The following is a 26,401-nucleotide window of genomic DNA, read 5'->3' as shown; positions in this document are numbered from 1 at the left end:
TTTTATTTTTTAATTGTTATATTCATTCTTCTATTGTTAAACATTATTCCTTGATCCTTTGTAATAATAAACAAATAATTATTGATCCTTTATAAGGAAATAGGATAATATTTGCAAGCCTTAAAGGATCAAAATTTGTTGCTTGGTGAGTTTTATTTTGAGCAAAAAAAATAAAAATCACGAATAATCATTATTTTTGAGTTTTATTTTTTTTGCTCAAGCTTAATGATTATTTGTGATTTTTATTTTTTTTTGCTCAAAAATAATTATAAGTCTTGATCAGTGTTGCCGTTTTATCCTTTTTCCGGACAGATTTGTCCGGTTTTTAACTGCGTCAGCCGGAAAAAATTTAAAACATCCCCTAGCCTTTTATTTGTCCTTTTTTTTTTTGGCCTGGCCTTTTTATCTGCTTTTTATTTTTGTGTAAAATGCTGAAAAGTAATCCAAATGTACATTACTTTTATATCAATAGCAGCACTTGATAACACAGTGCGGCAGTGATTTGGAACTTTTGAAGAGACCTAGTAGGAATTGTTCATTAGGTCGAGTATAGTATAAAACCATGTTTGAAATTTTTCATACACCCTCAAATCTTGATTTATTTCGAAAAAAGGTTTTTCGAAAGTATTTTGCTTTTAAAAATTCCTGAACGCGTAATTTTAGGCCGATTTTCAATTTTTTTTTCAATTACGTTTTTCAATAGTTAAATGTTGTAGCTTTTGAAAAAAAAATCTTTAATTTATTTAAACAGAAAGGATACAAATTTTACAAAAGAAACTGACATTTTTGAATTTTTGTCATGTTTTTCAAACTTTGACGCCATTTTTTCGGTACAACTTCCAAGAAATGGTATCATTCATAACCATTGGTATCATTCAGTAATTAAAGTAATTAAAGTAATTTCTCCTCCATTATTCTTCAATTTATTTAATAATTGTTGACCAACCGACTTCATTAGCACTCATAGTAGGGAATAATGTGGGTTTTCCGAGTTGTCTGATCATTGCGAATAAGTCTTTCTTTCCTTCAGCCCAATAACAAGTCGAGTTAGGGATACAACGTAGAAAAGCCAAGTGGCTTTCTATACAATGATTTATATACTCCTCTGACTGAATTTGTTCACGTGTAATTTTTGTGTATTGACCTACGTGCTTAAAAGCAATGGATAGACTGTCACGGACTTTAAATCTCATTATTTTCATTGCCGTATAGAGTAAATGGTGAGGTGTAAGGTCCTTAGCTCACTGGTAGCCAACATGAATGGAGTCACATTGAAATCTTCACTAAAGCGCCGGAATCGTCCTACTATCGATAAATAGTAGGGAAAGATAACTCTTTTGCATGCTCATCAAATAATAGACTGTGAGGGACATTCATTTCTCCAGAAGCAATCCTCAAATATTTATCGTCATTCCAGAGTAATGTGTGTAGCTGAGCGAACAGGCTCTCCTCCATGGGGATGTCTTCATTCAGTTCACCTATAGGTATCTGATGAACGACACAATCCTCATTAAAGAAAGATTCATCAACTTTAATGTCGTACAGTTAATACAATGGACTCGATACTAAGTATCTTAGCAATATTTTAATATTTCTCTTGTTTATTAAACCTGTCAAGTAGCTTGATCGATAAATTTTTTTCCTCTTGATATGAACGTAAACGTCGTCAATGTTCCTGGGCAAGTGATTGACCATTGTATTGACATCCACTGGAACATTGATCACCTGCCCCAAAATTCCAAATTATACATGACGCAATCTGCGAACTTGCATAAATGGAATTCTAGGAGAAATGAGTCTCTCGGACACTAAATCTAACTTCGGAAGATGTGCAGGGATCGGGGGATATACAATGCCATTCAATTTCGATAATGTTGGAATTTTGTCTCTCCTCAAAGCCTGGCGACAGCTGGTGCATGCCAGCTCATTATTACTTCTGAATTCTGGAAAGTTTTGTTGAATACCAATTTCATTTTCCACTGATAGAGTCTTCAAGTAATTTTCAAACCATAATCTATTACATAAACAACACGTAAAACCGAATGGATTATTTACAAAAGCACGATGAAAGCTCTTGTGTGCAGTTTTAAACTTATTAAAGTCCGAATATTGTAATCGATCACCACTATGTAGGTACATCACAATCAGGAGAAGAATGAGTCGAAGTCGTTGCTAATAGTTTATTCTTTGAATTATTTACACTGTCACATAAGAGGTTAGCACGTGTTTGCCTCCGTTCCCTGCTATCTCGTTCAATTTCAGTTATACCTTTTTTCCGTTTTCTATTCTGATCAATTCCTTCACTCGCCATTTTTTCTCCCGCCACGTTTTTGTCCTTTCTGCATCCGACTTCGGTATATTTGCACAAAAATCTGTGTTAGAAACCAACAGCTGTTTTCCGCGATCGCGACGCCGCCTGAACGCAGAGAATGACATGAAAGACAGAAAGTCTTCCGTCTCATTCTCGCTATCGCTATCGCTCGATTCCCGGAGGCCTCTCTCTCTTACTTACTACGTTAGAGAGAGCGTCACCAAAAAGGTTGCCGATCAAGATTTCAAAACCCTCCCATAAGAAGTTTCACTTCAAAAGTCCAAGCAATAACCTGCTGACAATTAATTTAATGTTAATTAATTAATGTGGCACAAGTTACTCTCGCCTACTTGCCATCCTACTGATGTTGTTCCAGTCCAAGGGACATGTTGAGCCTCCCAGCAGCCTAATATTGATCCCTTGCACGAAGTGATTAGTTGACCGAATCTTTTAATGGAATCGAGTAAAAATCTAGAGCCACATATCGTTGAACAACCTACATGTTGCACCTGCTGTGCCGTCTCCAAGGCCTCCAAGGTCTTTAAGGCTTCTGAGTTAGAAGTTAGATCATCTGGGCTTACGATAAGAGCGGTTGCTCACCATAAGCCATATTTGGCTCTTATGCCATTGTTAATGATGTCAGGACCCACCAATAATGAGTACACAGCTGAAGTTATCTCTTTTCTAAATTCAGAATAGAGTTAAATTTTACTAAACCCCCCTAAACCTTTATCGATGGCTTAACTGATATTCCACTATTCCAACTTAACCCCATCCATAACACTAATGTCGCTATCGCTTTTTAAAGACTTTCACCATCCTACACTATTCTTTCTGTGTTAATCGATTTAAGGATCAACCACGCTCCAAATGTTTAAGCAAAACGAGTTTTAATGCCCTTCGCAATCATTTCGCTGAAATTGATTGGAAATTTTTGTCATCCTTAATCTCTATTGAAACTAAGGATTCATTTTACGAAATAATTCATAATGCGTTGAACAAATTTATTCCTGAAGTCTCATCACCATTGTCAAAAAATACAACCTTGGCTTTTAAAACACCTTTCTCGTCTTAAGAACAGGAAATCGATACTTACAAAAAGTTTCTTTAGAATCATAAAAAAATTCAGGATCCTTGTTTCAGCAGTCAAACTTTGTATATATTCGTAACCAGTTTTTCATTCTTAACAGTCGATGCAATCTTTTTCCTCCTTCCCCATCTTTTAAAAAATCGCAGATTCTTATGAGCTAGGTATTACTAGGTGCTACTGGTTTTTTTTTAACGATTTTTCAAAAAATTTATTTGTCCGATACATATGATCTCAATTCTGCTTATCCCTATTAATCATGATGTGTTCAAGTCTGTCTCAACAATGGATATCTCATTTTCAATTGTACCCTAACGAAGTCTTCTTGTGGTATTCAAACAATCTCTTTTTACTGAACTGCTCAAAGTGTAAGGTTATGACGTGCAAACGAAATGTCTCACATCGCCTCGTACTCACTTAGGAATAATTTCGTAGATCGCGTCCCTTAATTAACGATCTTGAAGTCCTTTTTGACTATAAGCTGTCTTTCAATGAACATATATCATTGTCCGTTCATAAAGCCAGGAGCTTGCTAGCTTTTATCAAACGTTGGTCAAAAAAATTTGATGATCTTTTCATCTATTCTTCTTTTACAGGGTGACAATAAATAACCCGGACAAACATTTTTGAACATTTCTGAAAATTTGGCGCAATGGGCCGCAGGTCTTCTTCCGATAATCGATCCCGTTCTCGGAGCAATGATTGCTTCAGCGCCTCCAAACTTATGTGGCGTTAAGCACATGCCCTGGACTCCAAAATAGACCACACACTCTAGTCCATCGGATTAAGATCTGGCGAGTAAGGTGACCATTCACAGCATGTGATAAAGTCCGGGAAATTGGCTTTGAACCAGTCCTGAGTCAATTTGGCTCTATGGGCTGACGCTGAATCCTGTTGAAACGTCCACTCCGTATCACCGAAGTGCTGCTGGACCCAAGGAAGCACAACAGTTTCCAAAATGTCCCAGCGGTACACTTCCTGATTGATTTTGACCCCTTGATCGATGAAAACAAGGGGTGTTTTGCCAGTGGCGCATATTCCTCCCCAAACCATTAAAGACTGCTCACATTGACGGCGCTCGATTATTGCAGAGGTACCTGGAGCTTTAGCAGACCAGCTTCTGTCATTTTGGTGATTGTGCGCCTTTTGGATGGTGAATATCTTCTCGTCCGTGAAAAGAATACGCTCCCATTTTTGACCTGTGGCCCGACGCTTTAGCTGACGGCATCTTTGGAGTCTCACGCGCTTATTGTCATCCGTAAGAAGATGCATTTTTTGGAGCTTGTAGGGCTTGAGATTAAGTTCATTTTTTGCTATCAACCGAACACTTTCTCGATTCACTCCGATTTCACGGGCTATTTTTCTGACCGAGACTCTGCAATTGCGAGTGATCCGCTTTTTCACTATCTGGCGAATTCTGCAAGTGTTAGCGGTACATGGTCTGCCTCGTCTGGGACGGTCACCTTCATGGCCAAGCTCATTAAATCGCCGGATAGCGTCAGAGACCGTTTGTTTTGGTATGCCAAGCAAACAAACAATGTCGCATTGGCGATTTCCTTGTTGAAACAGTTTTAAAATTTCACAACGATTGTTAGACATCCCGAAAGAAATATCAAATTGATGGGAATCACAAAAATGTAAATATATTTGTTTTAGAAAAGTACAAGCTATCGATAAATGCATTTATGTAAGGGCTGCATCATAATACAGTTATAATAGATTGCTTCAAAGTTTGTCCGGGTTATTTATTGTCACCCTGTATGTGCTTCTTCTTGGACAGGTGAATTCAAAATTAATTTGTGAAAACCTATTTTTTTTTACTTTTTAATAGGGTAACTAGGTTTATTTTCCACCCCTTTGGTAACCAATTTTTAGAACTAATTTTGCCGAGCACGATTCGTTTTATGTTATTTGTAAAAAATAAAACCTTTTTTTCGCATTTATTATCCCTTGAATTTTCCCTAGATGTAATTACATTAAAAATTTTAGAATCGCTATTAACTTAATTTATCATTACTTTTAATAATTTTTATTTTTTTTTTGTAATAGCAGGATGACTTTTATTTAAAACTGTCCATTACCCTATTTGTTTTCTAGAAGGGCTAGTTGCCTTTTTTTGTCATTAATTTTGGTTAATAAACATTTTTCAGTATTTCCAGTACATCCAGTATTTTCACGTACAGCAACTTTTCCTTCGCCAATATCTAACAGTTGTTTAGAGAAAATTTCGACGGATGGGTCCCAAAGCATTTAAACGCGCATATTCTTCGTCAGTTGTACTTTTTCAACAATACGCCACAGTCGCGATGATTTTAAGCAAGCATTAATTTAATTAGCCTACGTAGAACGTGGAATAAGGGGAAGAGTTTGTCTGAAATCACCTGAAAGGAGTAACAAAGAGCCGCCAAATGGTTTATCATGGTTTTTTATATTTCTAAATGTCCAATCGAATGCCTCAAGCGAATGTTTACGCGCCATAGTGCATTCATCCAAAAAAATTAGTTTATATTTTTTCAGCACTTTCCCATAGACGATTGTTTTTTTTTATGTTGCACACTGCATCTGGATTTTTTTGAATGTTTAATGGCAGCTTAATTCATGTCTGTGATGAGTTAAAACGATGTTATTTGGAAGCATGAATTGAATATACGAATTGACTTCAATGAACAGGGTAGAATCTGGATCATTACCGAGAAGTATGCCGCGGAATGGTTCAGGTGGTGTTTCAATTTCAGGTAGTTGTACTTTTCCTGATGAGCAACACATCCCAACTGGCTCATTTTTAAATTTAAGTGCATGACAATACAGGCATTCCTTTTTCCAAAGTACCAATAATCACTTTGGAATAAGCATAATATTCAACATCAGGTTCGTACAGAAATGCTAGTCGAAGAAATGGCCTGATGTAAATCTTCTTCTAACTATGAATCTGTGAGCTTCTCTTCATTACAGTTGTCTTTGTTGATTACGTTCATCTTGTGCCTATTTCGATTGTGATTCACGTAATTGCGCCATGGTCACATGCTCATTTTCATTATCTTCTTCAATTTGTTCTCCGGATCTTCATGCTCTTTTATCTCGCGTGGCTCTAGAATTGACTGTTTCACGACTCAAATTGGCCCAAATGTGTTTTCTTGGCATTGCTGTCTGTAGATAAGTGGTCGGCAGGGCCCTATTTCAAGGGCATATGACCCACACCGAAATTTACGATACGTTACGCTCACAGCCTACAGTCTACTCACACTTATTCATAACTTTAAGTGCAGCCATTTCCTATGTCCGTCTCCTGGCTCTAAGCTACCTCCCTACCAATTTTCACTTAAATTTGTTCTGCCGTTCTTGTTTTATAAGTGGTGTAACATAACATGACTTTCTTTTATATATACGAGATGTCCCTTCACTGCGTTACACACTGTTGACCAAAATTATAATACCCTTTGCAATGGTATACTAATTAATGGTGAAAAAAAATTGTTTAAAATGCTATCCAATGGCAATTTTTAATTCATTTAAGGGATTCAAATAAATTTTTACATATGATAAATAATATGTAAATATACCAGGTATACCGGTATGAAACGAGCTTTTTTTTGTGAAAATAAAACACTAATTACACAGTGCGACAGTGATTTGGAACTTTTGAAGAGACCTAGTAGAAATTGTTTATTAGGTCGAATATAGTACGAAACCGTGTTTGAAATATTTCTAACACCCTCCAAACCTTGATTTATTAAAAAAACGGTTTTCGGTTTTTTGCTCAAAAAAATTTCTAAACGCGTAATTGTAAGCGGATTTTAAAATTTCCGACGTTTGTAATATTTAAATGTTGTAGCTTTTGAAAAAAATAGTTAATAGATAAAAATAGAATAGGGCTCCGCCCGAAGTTAGCTTTCCTTTCTTGTTTTTGACCCATATCAATTTTGTCTCATTAATCCTGAAGAAAACGAGACCAATTTCATAAGGAAATTTTGAAAATTGTAGAAGGGTTAACACTTTTCCCAAAACAAGTCAGTGCAATCCTGCTAGCGTTCCGAAGCAATAGTGTGCCCTTCCATTTCGCTTATTCCTTTCTTTTACACCCTTTTACTCCGGAGCGCTAGTAAAATTGCACTCACTGTGCACTTGTGTAATAATTGTATCCTTTTTGTTTAAAAAAATTTAAGATATATTTTCAAAAGTTACAACATTTAACTATTGAAAAACTTGCGAAATTTTAAAATCGGTTTAAAATTATGCGTTTAGGAATTTCTAAGCGCAAAAAGGTTACGAAAAACGTTTTTTTTTTCAAATAAATCAATAAATAAATATTTCTATTATTTTCTTTTCTATTTTTTTTACGTTGCACTGTGTTATTAATGGGAAAGTAAAAAACATTTTATTCAAAGTATTGGCCTTAGTTTTCTACACATTTTGATCACTTTTCTGGCAATTTGTGGATGCCACGCCAATAATCCAATCCCGGATCATTTAGGACAAAATTCTATCTGAGGTTTCTTAGGAAAATCAAATCGATTTCGGTTCCTTGTTTTAGCTTTCAGGGGTGATCAGGATTGATTGGTACTGAGTTCATTGTTCCATCCATCATGATTAAGTAAAGGTTTTACAGATTTTCGTTTATCCGGATTCTGTACCATCTTAGCTAATCAGGTGTGTAAAAATTTTAAGCTTTTTATTATTTTTTCCCTTTTATTTCATTGTAAATATATACATACTATTATAACTCCTTTATTTTTAATCTGCCTTGTTTTAACAGATTTAACGGACCACAGTCTGTGTCCTATAACGCAAGATGTCTTTACCGCTTCCGAAAGTGTCACGAAAGCTGTTAATCGCATGGGTACTGAAATAGAAGTTAAACCAGCTGAAATGTGTAATTTAAATGGGTTACAGGTAAGAGATAACAATTTTTTTTTAAAACTTGTATTATTTTAAATAAATCCAAAAGATCTTGCTAGCTTGGGGGTCTGGTCATGCGTCTTTAAAAAACCCATGCAGGTTAAATGGGAGTGAAGTGGGAGAAACTTGTACTTACCTAGGGAAACTAGGAAAAGTTTGTGTCAAACTTTCATCCTCACTTTTCATTTCACATCCCATTTTGCCATAAAAATTAGTTTATTTTTAATGCTTAAGCATGAATATATGTTTTTTATTTGGTCGCAAGCCGACTTTTTCTCGGCCTTAACGAGCCTATCTCAAGAGAGCTATCTTAAGGCCCTTCCGCTATCGAGAACATTAGTTTCGCAATTTCTAGACGGGCCGTACTCTCTGCACATATGTACATTAAGCACCAGAAACTGCTGTATCTTCGGATCATCCAGTTTCATCAGCCTGCAGAATAAATATTTGTATAACCTTTCAATAACTTAAATCGTCTTTTTATTTTGGACTTAATTTGCGGATTAATGTCATTGAAAGACGTCAATGGCCCAACACCCACTTCCGCCCCCATAACGGAAATCTCATATCAGCGGTAGTTCATTAATGTTTTTGGGAAATGTTTTAATTCCAAACTTTACCAATGCACTATGGTCCAAAAAGCCCAAATTTGTGGCATATATGTTTTTTGTTTTGGACTTCAAAAAGTTGGGTCATTTCCGATCGTTCAGTTATATGGCAGCTATAGGATTTAGTCGGCCGATCCTTATGAAATTTGGCATGTCGTATTATTTTGCCGAAAGTAGCTCTCATGTAAAACTTTTATTCTCTAAAAACATCAAAGTTATACCATTTCCGATCAATCAGTTATATGGCAGCTGTAGGATATAGTCGGCCGATCCGTTCCGACTTATATACTGCGTGCAAAGGAAAGAAGAGTGTGTGCAAAGTTTCAAGACGATATATTTAAAACTGAGAGACTAGTTCGCGTAGAAACAGACAGACAGACGGACATGCTCATATCAACTCAGGAGGTGATCCTGATCAAGAATATATATACTTTATAGGGTCGGAGATGTCTCCTTCACTGCGTTGCACACTTTTGGACAAAATTATATTACCCTCTGCAAGGGTATGAAAATATTTAAAATTATATTATATATTATATATTAAATATAATTATAATTATAATTATATTATATTATTATTATATATATTTTTTTTTGTTTGATATTTCTTATTTATTTGTTGTTTGTTAAGCTCAGAGCAGTAAGAAAGGATATTTAAAATACTAGATTTTAAATTTGACAAGGACATTTTTTTTTTAACAAGGACTCGTTTAGGCTTATTAACCATAGTGGAAATATGGTCGGCAAATTTAAGTTTAGTGTATGTATAATAGGACGGCGACATCATTAACCTGAGTTAATTTATTTAAGGCAATCCCATAGAGAGTATACGTAGCCTGCAGAGGGCAAGAACGAAAATAAGACTTAAGCATTTTTGAAAATTTTCAAGATCATACTGAAGATTGCATTGGGCAGAGATGGATTTGTATTGAAGACAAAGGTTAACATCATCTGCATACATAAGAACTAGAGAGTTCGTTAAAGCAGGGGGCAAGTCGTTTATAAAAAGCGTAAATAATAACGGGCCAAGATGACTTCCTTGAGGGACGCCAGATGTAGCACGGACCAGACGGGACTGTATGTTTTTAAATAAGACTCTTTGTGTTCTTCCATCTAAGTAGCTGGAGATCCACGATAGGAGGTCTGTAGAAAGTCCCAGCATATTCAGTTTACTTAACAAGAGTGAGTGTTATTGTATTAAATCAATTAAATGCTTCGCTAAAGTCTTTGTTGATCATGATACAATTATATAATTGTATCATGGTGTTGATAACATCAGTTTGAAATTCCTTTCAAAAGCCATCTATGACAAAGCATGTCAACTCCAGTACATTTGTGGTGGTGAAGCGCCACTTAATGAAGCCATGCTGACATAGAGAGATGATCGAAGAGCAAGGGTGTTGCAAATGAAGAGGAAATAATTTTTCAAATAACTGGAATTGCCGATAATTTAGAGATACCTCTGTAATTAGCTGCATCCGACTTTTTCCCTACTTTTTATACCATTGCAGAGGGTATTATAATTTTGTCCAAAAGTGTGCAACGCAGTGAAGGAGACATCTCCGACCCTATAAAGTATATATATTCTTGATCAGGATCACCTCCTGAGTTAAAATGAGCATGTCCGGCTGTTGGTCTGTCAGTTTCTACGCGAACTAGTCTCTCAGTTTCAAAGCTATCGACTTTGCACACACCCTTCTTTCCTTTGCACGCAGTATATAAGTCGGAACGGCCGGGATCGGCCGACTATATCCTATAGCTGCCACATAACTGAACGATCGAAAATGACCCAACTTTGGTATTTTTGTTATTCCAAAAATTTTATTTGGGTTATATTATGTTATTCTCATGAGGATCGACCATCCGATGTTTCCGGTTTTAACTGCAAGGTTAACTCCTAACTCCTTTCTTGTTTTCTTTATTTTATTTCTTTGTATTATTTTGTTGTATTTTAGGATGAGCAATAGTTCTATTTATTTGTAATAATGAAGGTGTTGTAGAACAAAGTTGTTGGCGATAGAGGTGACAGAACAGGAAAAAAGAGGCCTTAGAGGAGATACTTATAAAAATAACAAAGCTCCCGATATATATCGGGTAGTGCTGCCAATTTTATTTCCAATACTTCCCCTCAATTGGTAAGCTGCTAATCGACTGGACGTACACCCAAGGATGTCTTACAGGTGTTGTGTTTTGAGGCCCCAAGTCTGCTGGCATCTCGGTCGTTGAGATGTAATTCACAGATATAGTTCCCTCTTCAACCAGCTCTCGGATGAAATGGTGGCGGATGTCAACATGCTTGGTGCGTTTGTGGTTGTACGGGGTTGCAAGCAATTTGACCGGCTCCTTGATTGTCGTTGTGAATGACAGTTGTCTTCAGTTGCCCCAAAACTTCGCTAAGGAAACTTCTAAGGTGAACCGCTTCTTTTGATGAGTCTGATAGGGCCTTGTACTCCGCCTCTGTGCTTGACAATGCAACCGTCCGTTGCTTTTTACTTTCCCAGGATATTGCTGCACTTGCGAACTTGAAGGCAAAACCTGTGAAAGATCTGCGATCGTCAATGTTGGCGGCCCAGTCAGCATCTGCGTAGCCTACTAGGTTTTGGCCACTTCGTTTATAAAACAAGCCATGGTTTTGGGTTCCTTTTAAGTAGCGTAATACCCTTTTTGCATCCATCCAGTGCTGTTTCCCAAAATTTGTGTTATATTGGCTTAGTGCACTCACTGCGAACGCTATATCAGGGCGTGTTGATACTGCAAACCACATTAAGGCTCCTACCAAACTCTGATATGGCACACTAGAGATTTCTTTCTTTTCGCTTTCTGTGGTTGGACACATTTCTGTAGACAATTTTTCGCTTGTATTAATTGGAGTATTTACAGGCTTGCAGTTTTCCATGTTGAAACGTTTCAGGATGTCTTCTATATACTTTGGTTGGGCCATGGTGAACTCTGTCTTGTCTTCGCTTTGTTTAAATTCTATGCCCAAACAATACGATATCTTGCCCAAATCTTTCATCTGGAATTTGTTAGACAATTCATGCTTCAACTGCGAAAGCATTTGGACGTTATTTGTTGCTATTATGAGGTCGTCTACGTAAAGCGATACTATCAGGATCCCATTTCGTTCACGTTTAAAGTACACGTACTGATCGGCTGCGAGTGGTTTAAGATTCAGTTCTTTGAGTTGGCAGTCTAGTTTTTTGTACCATTGGCGACCGCTCTGCTTTAGACCATATAGTGCCTTTCTTAACTTGCAAACCTTCTCGGGGCCATACATCTTCTTCTCATTTGCTGTCAATATTTCCTGGAACTCATGTGGGACGCTGACATAAAGTTCTTCCTCGATGTCCCCATTTAAATAGGCGCTGTTGAAATCGAATTGGTGAACATCCAATCCGAGTTCCGTGGCTAAAGCTATTAATGTCCTTATTGAGCTCATTCAGGATACTGGAGAAAAGGTCTCGTCGTAATCAATACCTTCGCGTTGTGTAAATCCTTTTGCGACCAATCGAGCTTTTCGACAATTTATCTTTCCGTCGGGCGAATATTTTGTTCGTAGCACCCACTTCGTTTCGATAACCTTATGGTTTTTCTGACGATCGACAACCTCCCATGTATTGTTTTTTTTCAATGACTTGTACTCGTTTATCAATGCCTCCTTCCATTCGATGGCATTCGTGCCTTTAAGAGCTGCGCTCGCAGTTAGCTCCTTTGAGTTCATTGCAAGTGAGGTGGCTTCATAGAATATGTCTTCTTGATCGGACTGGTTTGATGTGTCGATTCGGTCTGCAATTATTTGATTGTACATTAACTTGGGCCTTCCTGGTTTGCCTTTTAATATCTTCTTTGGTCTTCCGCGTCCACGTTTCATCAATATTTCCGGTTCTGGTTGTTCATCATCTGGTTCAGGGTCCTCTGGCTCGGGATCTTCTGTTTGGCTGCCGTCGTTGTCATCTGGGTCGTCATTTTCTGGTCGATCAACTGCTACTGGTTCAATGTCGATATTGATTGAGAATTCCATAAAATCCTCGTACTTATAGTTGTGCCCAAATAAGTGTGTTAAAACGACATCTCGGCTTTTAATTAAAGTTTTGGTTTCTACATCATACAGCATATAAGCTTTGGCATCGCTGCAGTATCCAACGAAAACACATTTCCTGGATTTTGAGCTGAACTTACTTTTCGATCGTTTGTCCAGTGAGTAAGCAATTTGACCAAACTTCTGCATATGCTTCACAACTGGGATGCGATTGTTCCACAGCTTGAAAGGTGTTTCTCCACATAGGCTTCTTGAAGGACATCTGTTTCTTATGTAGTTAGCTGTGTTTACTGCTTCGGCCCAGTAGCTCGCAGGCAGAGCAGCCTGTAACATGAGACAGCGAGCCATTTCTACAAGGGTTCGGTTTTTACGTTCGGCTGTGCCGTTTTGTTGAGGTGTATATTCAACGGAATACTCATGCTTTATTCCTTGAGCTGCAAGGTAATTTTTGAACTCATTATTGGTGTATTCTGTGCCGTTATCTGACCTGATTGTTTTTAGCTTCTTTCCAGTTCGTCGTTCTACGTAGTTCTTGAATTCTTTAAATTTTTGGAACACTTCTGATTTACTTTTGATAGTGTAGAGCTCGCACCATTTCGAGAAGTCATCTGTAAATGTCAGGAAATAACGGCTGCCTCCGTGGCTGTTTACTCGCATGGGCCCGCATACGTCGCTGTGGATTAATTCTAGTACATCCCTTGCCCTTGAATTCGATACTGGGAACGGCTTCTGGGACTGCTTCCCCTTGATGCATATTTCACAAATTGGGAGACTCTCCTTTAGGTTTACCTTAGCTCCTTGAACTTTGCCTTTTCCGATCAGTTCTTTCAGATCCGGCTCATTTAGATGGCCGAAACGCTCATGCCATTCTTTGATGCTGTTTTGCTTACATATAGCGATCTGGCTGCTTTCGTGTGTTTCCTCGATCTGGTACAAGTCCAACTTGCGAGGAGCGGTAAAAACTAATTCTCCTCCTTTGGCTCTAACTACCTCAGCTTTCTCTTTCTTGAATATTACATTGAAGCCGTGATCACATATTTTTGAGACCGATAAGAGATTGGTTCTTAAATCCGGCACATAGAGTGCGTTTTTCAGGCTGGCGGTAAACTTGTTGTTTGGGGAGAACTGCACGGATCCACATCCTTTTATATCTGTGGCCTCATCATTTGCCAGTCTGAGCTTCGAGCCTTCAGCTGGCTCCAGGGTCTCGAACATATTTTTCTGTGAGCACATGTGTGACGTTGCTCCAGAGTCTAGACACCAGTTACTGCAATCACTGTTTGTATAATTAGCTATGTTGATGTACATGCTTTCGCTCTGGTTCTTCATTGGCTTTGATCTGCACTCAGCTGCACAGTGACCGACTTTTCCACAGCTGTAACATTTAAACTTAAATTTTTGATTGGTGCTTAGTTGTTTCGGCTTGCTGGGATTATACTTCTTGTGCACCAATAATGCTCCAGGCGTCGACTCGCTTGGATTTCTGTTTCTTGCCTCGTATTCGTCTAGTAACTTAATTTTTAGTGCTTCTGTTGATATTAAGTTTTCCTGAGTTTCAATCGCAATTCGAAACTGTTCGTACTCCTCTGGTATACTGTATAGTAGCAAGATGGTTAACAGATCGTCAATATTCAGCAGATTAACTTCGTTTATTTTGTCAACTAAATCGGAAAACTTATCTATGTGGCTTCTCATATCTCCGCCTGCATTCATTTTCAGTAAGATCAGCGATTTCAACAGTGCGGCTTTACGGGCTGGCCCTGTAGACTGGTAAGTGTTGTGCAGCTTTACCCATATATCATTTGCAGTTTCGCAGTTCTTCGTATGCCTAAGTTCCGATGTTGACAAGGCCAAAATGAGATCGGACTTAGCCTTTGCATCTTCGTTTATCTATTGTGCGAAATTATCTTCGGGTTTTAAAAGAGTCCCGTTGACATATTTCCACGAGTCATTTTTTATCAAAAGGGCCTGCATTTGTATTTTCCAGGTGTCGAAATGGTCTTTGCCCAAAGGCTCTATGCGTATACTAGCAATACTCATTTTGCTTTTTGATCTGCGTTTAGTTATGCTACACAAGCTAACATTTCACGTAGCTACACAAGCAACGAACACGCTTCTTTCCTCTGTTGCCAATAAGACGCCTTCTTTTGCGTCCCCAGAAGTCTCGGACTTTTACATGCACACGTGATGTATATATGTGTGTGCCGGCAATTTCACCACAAATTGAATTTTGCCATTTGAACTCACTATTTGTTCACTATCCTTCTTTGAACTATTCTCTGGCGCAGTGGAAGCGTGCTGGGCCCATAACCTGTTGTATTTTAGGCTGAGCAATAGTTCTATTTATTTGTAATAATGAAGGTGTCGTAGAACAAAGTTGTTGGCGATAGAGGTGACAGAACAGGAAAAAAGAGGCCTTAGAGGAGATACTTATAAAAATAACAAAGCTCCCGATATATATCGGGTAGTGCTGCCAATTGTATTTCCAATATATTTCCTTTCTTGGGCCAACATTTCCGACTATGGAAAATGAGATTTTGTCCGCCACTGGCGTAGATAATAGTGTTTAATCGATTTATTTGTTACGGAACCAGGTTTAAACGAGACTCATCGATGTCATTTGTGCTGAATGTGGTTAACGTTAGAGTAACATCTTATTGAAAAACCATGCACACTTCCGCCCCCAAGACTGAAATCATTTTGTAGTGCCAGTTCAAAAAAATTGTTTAAAAAAGTTTTGATGCCACATTATTTTAATGGCTAGAGTAAACCTAAAAATAAAAAAATAAATTCAGCCAAATCGGAAAATGTTTGAGGAGGAATAGACTTTTTATTCTGTTTCCCTGGGGTTCCCCCAAGCACAAAAGTAACCAACTAAAATGTTTTTTTGTAGAGATGTTTTATTTTTGTATCATTAAATTTTAATGTTAGTTAATGAGGGGTGGAAGAGATAAGTACCGGTTATTATATAGTCAAAAAAACTTGACTGTCGGACGGCTCTTGTTAATGTTTAAAATTTAATGGTTACTTTTTATACCCTTTTTATACTTTATAACTGATTGATCGGAAATGGTATAACTTTGGTGTTTTTAGAGTTAGAGAGTTCAAATTTGACATAAGAGCTATTTTTGGCAAAATAATACGTTTGCTGTGCCGTTTTGTTGAGGTGTATATTCAACGGAATACTCATGCTTTATTCCTTGAGCTGCAAGGTAATTTTTGAACTCATTATTGGTGTATTCTGTGCCGTTATCTGACCTGATTGTTTTTAGCTTCTTTCCAGTTCGTCGTTCTACGTAGTTCTTGAATTCTTTAAATTTTTGGAACACTTCTGATTTACTTTTGATAGTGTAGAGCTCGCACCATTTCGAGAAGTCATCTGTAAATGTCAGGAAATAACGGCTGCCTCCGTGGCTGTTTACTCGCATGGGCCCGCATACGTCGCTGTGGATTAATTCTAGTACATCCCTTGCCCTTGAATTCGATACTGGGAACGGCTTCTGGGACTGCTTCCCCTTGATGCATATTTCACAAATTGGGAGACTCTCCTTTAGGTTTACCTTAGCTCCTTGAACTTTGCCTTTTCCGATCAGTTCTTTCAGATCCGGCTCATTTAGATGGCCGAAACGCTCATGCCATTCTTTGATGCTGTTTTGCTTACATATAGCGATCTGGCTGCTTTCGTGTGTTTCCTCGATCTGGTACAAGTCCAACTTGCGAGGAGCGGTAAAAACTAATTCTCCTCCTTTGGCTCTAACTACCTCAGCTTTCTCTTTCTTGAATATTACATTGAAGCCGTGATCACATATTTTTGAGACCGATAAGAGATTGGTTCTTAAATCCGGCACATAGAGTGCGTTTTTCAGGCTGGCGGTAAACTTGTTGTTTGGGGAGAACTGCACGGATCCACATCCTTTTATATCTGTGGCCTCATCATTTGCCAGTCTGAGCTTCGAGCCTTCAGCTGGCTCCAGGGTCTCGAACATATTTTTCTGTGAGCACATGTGTGACGTTGCTCCAGAGTCTAGACACCAGTTACTGCAATCACTGTTTGTATAATTAGCTATGTTGATGTACATGCTTTCGCTCTGGTTCTTCATTGGCTTTGATCTGCACTCAGCTGCACAGTGACCGACTTTTCCACAGCTGTAACATTTAAACTTAAATTTTTGATTGGTGCTTAGTTGTTTCGGCTTGCTGGGATTATACTTCTTGTGCACCAATAATGCTCCAGGCGTCGACTCGCTTGGATTTCTGTTTCTTGCCTCGTATTCGTCTAGTAACTTAATTTTTAGTGCTTCTGTTGATATTAAGTTTTCCTGAGTTTCAATCGCAATTCGAAACTGTTCGTACTCCTCTGGTATACTGTATAGTAGCAAGATGGTTAACAGATCGTCAATATTCAGCAGATTAACTTCGTTTATTTTGTCAACTAAATCGGAAAACTTATCTATGTGGCTTCTCATATCTCCGCCTGCATTCATTTTCAGTAAGATCAGCGATTTCAACAGTGCGGCTTTACGGGCTGGCCCTGTAGACTGGTAAGTGTTGTGCAGCTTTACCCATATATCATTTGCAGTTTCGCAGTTCTTCGTATGCCTAAGTTCCGATGTTGACAAGGCCAAAATGAGATCGGACTTAGCCTTTGCATCTTCGTTTATCTATTGTGCGAAATTATCTTCGGGTTTTAAAAGAGTCCCGTTGACATATTTCCACGAGTCATTTTTTATCAAAAGGGCCTGCATTTGTATTTTCCAGGTGTCGAAATGGTCTTTGCCCAAAGGCTCTATGCGTATACTAGCAATACTCATTTTGCTTTTTGATCTGCGTTTAGTTATGCTACACAAGCTAACATTTCACGTAGCTACACAAGCAACGAACACGCTTCTTTCCTCTGTTGCCAATAAGACGCCTTCTTTTGCGTCCCCAGAAGTCTCGGACTTTTACATGCACACGTGATGTATATATGTGTGTGCCGGCAATTTCACCACAAATTGAATTTTGCCATTTGAACTCACTATTTGTTCACTATCCTTCTTTGAACTATTCTCTGGCGCAGTGGAAGCGTGCTGGGCCCATAACCTGTTGTATTTTAGGCTGAGCAATAGTTCTATTTATTTGTAATAATGAAGGTGTCGTAGAACAAAGTTGTTGGCGATAGAGGTGACAGAACAGGAAAAAAGAGGCCTTAGAGGAGATACTTATAAAAATAACAAAGCTCCCGATATATATCGGGTAGTGCTGCCAATTGTATTTCCAATATATTTCCTTTCTTGGGCCAACATTTCCGACTATGGAAAATGAGATTTTGTCCGCCACTGGCGTAGATAATAGTGTTTAATCGATTTATTTGTTACGGAACCAGGTTTAAACGAGACTCATCGATGTCATTTGTGCTGAATGTGGTTAACGTTAGAGTAACATCTTATTGAAAAACCATGCACACTTCCGCCCCCAAGACTGAAATCATTTTGTAGTGCCAGTTCAAAAAAATTGTTTAAAAAAGTTTTGATGCCACATTATTTTAATGGCTAGAGTAAACCTAAAAATAAAAAAATAAATTCAGCCAAATCGGAAAATGTTTGAGGAGGAATAGACTTTTTATTCTGTTTCCCTGGGGTTCCCCCAAGCACAAAAGTAACCAACTAAAATGTTTTTTTGTAGAGATGTTTTATTTTTGTATCATTAAATTTTAATGTTAGTTAATGAGGGGTGGAAGAGATAAGTACCGGTTATTATATAGTCAAAAAAACTTGACTGTCGGACGGCTCTTGTTAATGTTTAAAATTTAATGGTTACTTTTTATACCCTTTTTATACTTTATAACTGATTGATCGGAAATGGTATAACTTTGGTGTTTTTAGAGTTAGAGAGTTCAAATTTGACATAAGAGCTATTTTTGGCAAAATAATACGACATGCCAAATTTCATATGGATCGGCCGACTATATCTTATACCTGCCATATAACTGAACGATCGGAAATTACCCAACTTTCGTGTTTTTGATGATAGAAAGCTGGCACTTGGTACACATTCAATTTTTGGTCAGTTAATCCGATCTACCGATCTACGTTTCATAACGATCGGTTGACTATATCTTATAGCTGACATATAACTGAACGATCGGAAATGGTATTTGGTAGAAATATCAACTTTCGTATTTTTGAAGATAGAAGCTTGGGACTTTTTTTTTAGATTTTTTATTGTAATTAATTGGTTTTATTATGATGTAATCATAAGGGTCGGCCAACTATATCCGATGTTTGCGATATATATCCGGTTTTAGCTGCAAGGGTATATCAATTTCGGCTCCGCCCGAAGTTAGCTTTGCTTTCTTGTTATTTATTTATTTACAATACAAATTTATTTAATTTAAAAAAACTTGAAGTATATGTATCTTTTTAAATTATTTTTGGGCCCCCAGCTGGCCCGGGAGCGGGAGTCGGCCTCCCCGCACGGGTCAAATAACACCTTACTTCAGGTCAGGGTCTTTGTCAGGTAATTTGTTTTTAAAACTGAACTAAAAAAATGGTTTGCCAAAATTCGCTTTTTCCACTTCCACTTCCAAAATGCTTCCAAAAATAAAAAATTTTAAAATTCGGAAAAAGGCGTAACAGAAACAGCGTTAACTGATCCAATCAATTATACAGACCGTCAAAATGGGATTTTTGTTTTACCCAACGCAGAATTTTACTTGCTCCCCTTACTTGGTCTCCCCTGTACCAAGGTCCAGAACAAACAACGGTTCCATTACGCAGAGTTTTCGGCTTATACCTAAAAGAAAAAAATTTTTAAAATTTACCATATATGGAATTATAAAGGCCGCGTAAAGGACCTTGCAGAGGATATTATAATTTTGGTCATGGTATTATAAATGTTGCAAAGCAGTGAAGGAGACAATTTTGTGTTACAATATTCAAGAAATTTCACTTGACTTGCCCAAATTTGGAATGCAAATTCTTAATTTATTAGAGATCAGAACAAATCTCCACCACTGGGGTCGAGCATAAATTGGGCATGCGACCGGATGTCCATTTCAGTCGAATACAAAAGGCTTTCATAAATTTTTAACCTCTGAGATTGGTTTCGCCGGTAGAATACAAATAAATTAAAGTTGATCCGCCTGGCTAGTCAACTTAAGTGTGCCATCCTCTCACTCATACTCATTTGGGAAGGAAAAGTATAAAAGATTACGAGAAAGATAAGGCGTTAAGAACACAAGTTTTAAATGTAGAAGAAGAGCAATTTAAGGTTTATTAGTATATGCTGGCTGTCTACATCACCATTAACCCCACGAAATTATAAAAGTCTATTATGGAAGGAAAGGAAGTAAAGATTTTCATCCCCATTTAGTCCACTAAGAGCTAAAATGAAAAAGTCTTTTTGTACAGATTCGATCGGATGTACTTTGTATTGAGGGTTCCAAAAACACGATCCGTACTCAAGTACATAAGGGTCGTTGAATTCCTGAAAATGAAGCACACCCTTACCTTTATTACCCATGGTAGAAATATTGTTGACAAATTGACATGCATAGGTAAAATGTAATAAAATGATATAAAATTCTATTTCGATCCATTTAGCATGCTCAAATCTCCATTTAGCTGAGAAAAATGCTTTACTGAAGTCAGTATAAATGACATCTGCTTGTACGCCACTCTGGAACGGCGGAGTGGCGCTTCAGTCACAGTCTTCGTCCTGTTGAACAAAAATCTGTTTCCTGTTTGGAGGGTCGCTAGCTCTGTCGACAAACAAGGAGGTTTACTTCGCAGTTTGATCTTTTTGGGTCATTATTGCTGGCTTGAGTAAATGCTTAAGCCAGAGTGTTCAGACTTTCCAAGTATCTGTTTCGATAGCAATGTTAAATCAATTGATTCGCAACTTGCGATTGAAAAGAGTTAAGCTTGACCTATGAATGAAACTAAAAAGAGAATCACTGCGGTCCTTTGTGTTTTATTTTGCCCACTAAGCGTGATGAGCGTAAAATTTTTTTTTTTTACTTTGCTTTTGTTATTTGAATCTTATCTTAATTTTGAGGCTAACAATAAGCTTACGAATCCTCACATTAAAATTAAACGAACAGTATACTAAGACTGCATTCAGGGTGTGCGTCCCTTAAGTCGGTCGCTGGGTGGGTAAGTCATTGCGACGAAGACGCGATTGGTTGCTTCACCTTGTTAGACCTCTTGACAGGTGGTTAGGTTGCAACAGTAGTTTGTTAAGGTATTTTTCCTTCTCTTCTGCGATCTCTTCATTGACTGGTAGAATGTTTAAGTCGCGATGTATGTATTCGTTTCGAACGTATCACGGTGATTGTTCTCAAGATCTTCCAATAAGCTCACTAGAGTCTAGACTCTATGACTATGTCAATATTGGCTTCCTCCATAACTAGTAGCCGTACATCCATATAGGTTTTAGTACCAATTTCTACAGCAGTACTTTATATTCAAGGCTAAGGGGAGACCGAACCAATAAGCCAATGAAGACTGCTGTAGCTCTTAGCTGTAGGTGTGTTCTTTTTGCTGGGTCGGCGCCATGTCAGTCTTCTGTCGAGGTGTACACCTAGATATATCACTTCGTTTGGTAGTGGGAGTAGAGTGTTGTTTAACGTAAGCGGCGGGCAGTTTTGCCTGATCAATGTGAGCGTTACGTGTTTGCATTTTGTTCTACGAACAGATGAAGAGCTAGTAGTGCAGCTGCTTGCATTGGGCATTTTGAGAGGCTAATACTAGCTGTATCATCAGCAAACAGGTCTTTTCATGGCTTTTCTATCATTATTATATTTGACTTTTTTCATCTCACTGGAAAGTTGCCAAGTTTTGCGATGCAATTGAAAAGCTGGGTGATAGTGCAAACGGCGCAATATCAAAGCTCACTGATCATTTTGGAGTTATGGAGTCGCAGCTCGGGGGTTTTTTCGTATTAGGTTGATTTTTGATAATGTTAACGATTTCGCTTGGACGAAACTAAATTGGCTCATGTTGAAGCTGAGTCTCATATGGTAAAGTCGGCAAAATAAACGCACTAGTGGCAGGATTTGGTTGACAGACATTTTAAAGGTAGTTGGAAAACGAGCTGGCTCTGTCTGCATCGCTGCGGGCCCACCCGCCTGCGGGATTTCTAAAAGGCATCACTGTTTTATTCGGTGAGCTCAGAGATGGGTGAACTCTCCATACTGAGTGCTTTGTACTAAAAGTTGACAATTGCTCTATGTGGTCACGGTGGGCTTATATTTCTTTCTGCTTTAGAGCTTCATTAAGTTGCCATGAGGCATGTCTTAAGCTTCGCTTAGCAGATGGCGATGGAATTGCCACTCTCGACGTAAGCATCGCTTTTCGAGGACGAGCAGTTCGATTTGTAGATTTGTCTTCTTTTCGATGCATTATGTATTTCTAGCTTGTGGTGTTAAAGTTCGTGCTGCAGAGACGAGTACAGACTCCACTAAATAAACAAAGCTGTCTACGTCGTTGAGATGAGAACTTAGCTCAATGATTGAGCTAATATACCTTCTGTAACCCATTTGGTTTTCTGTAAGGTCAATTTTAATGATAGTTCCAATTTTCCTGGATGTCGGCGTAGAATAAACAGGACAGGCGAGTGATCAAATAAAAGATCCAAAAGGAATTCGGCGCTTATCATAGTTTTGGGAATGTTTTGGTAATCTATTAAGTCGGGTAGTTCCTTTGGGTCTGCCGGCCAGTATGTTGGTGTGCCAGAAGAAACATAGTCGAGCTTGTTATTGGCTTTGATAATTGCATTATAGAGCTGCTTTCCTTTTGGAGCCACGAGACCCGAGTATGTGTGCTTGTCATTCTAGTCTCATGCTTCTATGAAGTGGTCACGTAGTGACCTAGTGAAAAACTGCTTAAACTCATCTTCAGCTATACTGAAGCAAGAGGGGCAGTATACGGCGGCTAGTGTAAGTCAATTGCCATCATTTAGTTGTATGTTTATACTATTGATGTGGCCTGTGGGTAGTTTTTAGCAAATTTATAATAATAGTAGTTCTTTATACGGCTTCTGATTAGGATTCCTGTCCCACCATGTGCTTTACCGACTGGATAATTTGTTCCGAAGAATGAATATCCTATTAGTTGAAAATTTTATTTGTTTGTAAAGTGTGTTTCTCAGAGCGGCATTATGTCGATATGGTTGTCGACTAAAAATTGAGCCAGTTTAAGTTTATGCTATGAAACGCTGTTACCATTCCAGGTTAATAGGGAGGGGAAGTCCGTAGGGAAGTCATTATTTGGATTGTTGTAAAACCAGCATTTGAATCAATAGATTTTGGTTTCGCATTAAAGCTTGCATAGTTGTGCTCATAAATGACATAAATTCCGTAAGGCTTTGTTTTGGGCTGCATATTATAACTTCAAAGTGGTATTTTTGGCCACTCTGGTGGTAGCTTTTTGGTATGATGATTGCAAAAATAAACTTTTTGAGGCAGGGGTGACCACTCCTGATTTTAAAGCGCTTGCGTGTGACTCATTTTTTTCAAAGTTTATGGATGCTAGTGAGGAGACTTCAGGGTTTGATCCCGAGGCTATCAACTGTTTATTATGGTTGCAGGCAGTAATTCCTCTTTGGTGGATGCAGCTTTTCAGCTCCCTATTCACTGGGCAACCTCTATTGTCAGCAGTGTGATTGCCACCGCAGTGGCCGCACTTTTTTCTGCAGTAATCTTAGCTTACTGGGCAGTGTGCGGAGTCATGAAGCTCTCTACAAACTACACACACCGGGCGCGGCTTACAGTATGACTTTGTATGGCCATATTCTTGGCCGTTCACACATTGTACGGGGTCATTGCGTTCGTGCGGTTCCTCAACTGTAATTCTGCGGTATTGCAGAAACTGAAGATTGTATATATGGTGCACTTCGTATTTCTTCAGGGGCTTATTTTCGAGCTCAACCTTAAAGAGTGGTTGCGGATTTCTGTCCCTGTTAAGGATATTAAAGACTGTTTTAGCGCTAAATCCTCTCTCTTGTAGCTTTGTTTGTTATTTTTGCAGGTGTTATGTCGGACTCTTAAATACGACTGGCAGGCCCCTGCGGTTTTTCTTGCGTCGGGAGGCGACGACGGTTTCACGACTTCCGTTGAAGTCGCATCCTATTAATATGCTTATGTTGAGATTCTCCCTACCTCCTGCTTCTTTAGCACTAGTTCGTCTGGGGGTCTGGTTTGAAGCGGTGTATTTATTGTGCTTCGGGAAAAATTATTCAATAAAATCATAAAAGTTCGAATGATATGCGAATGTTAATATTAGATTAGTTAATAATTAATATATATAAAACCAGCCTAGCTGGGCTCGCTCGCCATCTTCACTGGCTTCGGTACCTGGCCAGCCTCACTCGTCGATGTCAGTTTGGTGTGTTTTTTAGGAGATTCCGGCTCCATGCTTGATGTTTTTTTCTTTGAGTTTGCCATTGGGGGTCGCAGAAGGGACACTTCTCCCGGGTAGAAATCCGCATTTGGTGCAGGCAGAGTTTCTATCCCGGGTCGTCGCCAGAATGACCCTCGGCCTGGGTCGAGTACCACCTAAGTCCGGCCCATGGTAAGATCTTGTTTTGGGGTAGGTACTATAATGTGGGAAAAAGGAAGTGAGGCTACTTAGGCCAATAAAGCAGTCTGGAAGTATTTAGTTACGATGAGGGTCCTTTGAAGAGATTCCTACTATGGGTCCTTTCGGTTTATTCTCAGTTCACCTTACAGGAAGGTCGTTTGCTATCCACAACCTGTGATCTCTTCGGTAGCCCCAAAGCTAGGCACCCTTGGAGTCATCTAGCAAACTAGAGGAGTGACACCATAAGTTTGACTGATTTTTAACATAATAATTAAAATGGTCTTTTTATGTTTTGAAAGTCTCAGTAAGGTAAGTCTATCTACTGTGTTATGTAATCATGTGTGTATATCAGTGGTCGGTAGAAAGTACCCTTCAGTACTGAAATTAATGTCGTTAACTTTTCAGTGCCAAAAGTCATATTTTGTTCGAAAAAAATCGAATAATTCATGAAATAATACCTGAACAAAGAAGGCGAACCAATTCAGACGACCCATTTTTTCAACCATCTGTCTCAAAGTGATATTTTATATTCAACAATTTTATAAATGGCAAGCAAAAAAACCTAGATTGTTTCATAAGTGCAACTTACTTTCATAAGTTTCCAGCGAAAGGCAAGAGATTAAAATATGTAGCTTAGATTACTTGTTACCTAACATTGGAATATAATTTAAAATTAAATTAAATATAATTTACCAAATATTTATAAACAAAAACCCATATTTTTTTTTTTTTAAATTTTTTTTTTATTTTATTTTTTTTTTAATTGGAACTGCAAAAAAGTGCAGGGCCATGAATGAGGTCTGATTAAACCCTTTTTTTACTCCTAATTCAGCCGTCTTTTTTAGGACTGGTTGTCCTCTGTTTTCGAAAATATTTGTACTCCTGAATCGAAGCCGCAATCAGACCTAATTCAGAGCTGACTCAGGTCTGAACATTAACTGCGACTGCGACTTCATTAACTGAACTGCAAGCATGACGGTGCTTACGTTTTATACTGTGTCTGAGGGGCAGAGTTCGGGCAGAGCAATTTACTATGCCCCTGCAATAGGGCTTTGCCGACCACTGGTGTATATTGAAAATTTATATTAATTATTATTATAATATAATTTAATATTATTATTAAAATTAAAAAAATACATTAAGAGTTATTAGATACGTTTTAAGCAAAATTTATTTGCTATTTTATATTGAGTAATTATATTGAAACAAATATTTGTTTCTCCATTTATTTTGAAGTACTCTCTACTGCAGACCGTGGTTGATCACTGTCAGAAAAAACAACATTGTAAGTTCGCTACAAACTCGAAAATGCAATCCATTAAAACTACCTGCGCCAGCGTGCCTAAATTTATCGAAATATCTTACCAATGTCGCCCGTGTAAGTAAATAATGTGTTCTTTTATATCCAACCCACGAATTTATACTTTTTTATACTTTTCAAAATTATTTTATGTTTTATGAAATTTGTATGTCCTACATTGTAACGTAGTTCTTTGTCTGGGATATAAGCCGGGCATCGGAAACCTTTTTGGCTTCTTCTTTATGCGCTTAAGTTTACAAGCCTGCCGCTCCTGGTGTATGCTATTTGATCTCTTATTTACTTTAGGGCGATAAGAAGTTATGATAAAAATCAAATTTTTTTTAAGTGGCGGCTGGTGACCTAACATTTACATTTTAAAAAAATTGACTTTACCAATCGTGTCGTTTTAAACAAAACTTATTTTTCGGGTTTTTTATACCCTTGCAGAGGGTGTTTTTTTTTTTGATTTTTTTATACCCACCCAAGGGTTTTTTATACCCTTGCAGAGGGTGTTTTTTTTTTTGATTAAAAGTGTGCAACGCAGTGAAAGAGACATCTCCGACCCCATAAAGTAAAATAAATATATTCACGATTAGGAT

General features: G+C 38.0%; 1 protein-coding gene and 1 long non-coding RNA gene across 11 annotated transcripts in view; one reads left to right on the top strand and one right to left on the bottom strand.

Annotated features, from left to right (window-relative positions):
* Window positions 1–26,401, top strand: part of LOC138926556 (uncharacterized) — a 463,340-nt gene that overhangs the window by 134,258 nt on the left and 302,681 nt on the right. For 8 of the 10 annotated variants that reach the window (XM_070281100.1, XM_070281102.1, XM_070281103.1 and 5 more), the window contains exons 5-6: window positions 8,152–8,288; window positions 25,739–25,880. In XM_070281100.1, coding sequence (XP_070137201.1) covers window positions 8,152–8,288; window positions 25,739–25,880 — 279 coding nt within the window. Of the gene's footprint in view, window positions 1–8,151; window positions 8,289–17,379; window positions 17,483–25,738; window positions 25,881–26,401 lie in introns of those variants that run through there. The other 2 variants (XM_070281105.1, XM_070281106.1) reach the window with 2 other exon arrangements.
* Window positions 7,733–15,427, bottom strand: LOC138926558 (uncharacterized). Its single transcript, XR_011443117.1, has 3 exons — window positions 15,189–15,427; window positions 8,111–8,238; window positions 7,733–8,037 (listed from the first exon to the last, which is right to left on the bottom strand). It is a non-coding gene; the product is annotated as an uncharacterized lncRNA (long non-coding RNA).

This window comes from Drosophila bipectinata, chromosome 3R (assembly GCF_030179905.1).
Source record: "Drosophila bipectinata strain 14024-0381.07 chromosome 3R, DbipHiC1v2, whole genome shotgun sequence".
Lineage (NCBI taxonomy): Eukaryota > Metazoa > Arthropoda > Insecta > Diptera > Drosophilidae > Drosophila > Drosophila bipectinata.
The sequence above is the reverse complement of the archived record's forward strand: the minus strand, read 5'-3'. Positions and strand labels throughout refer to the sequence as shown.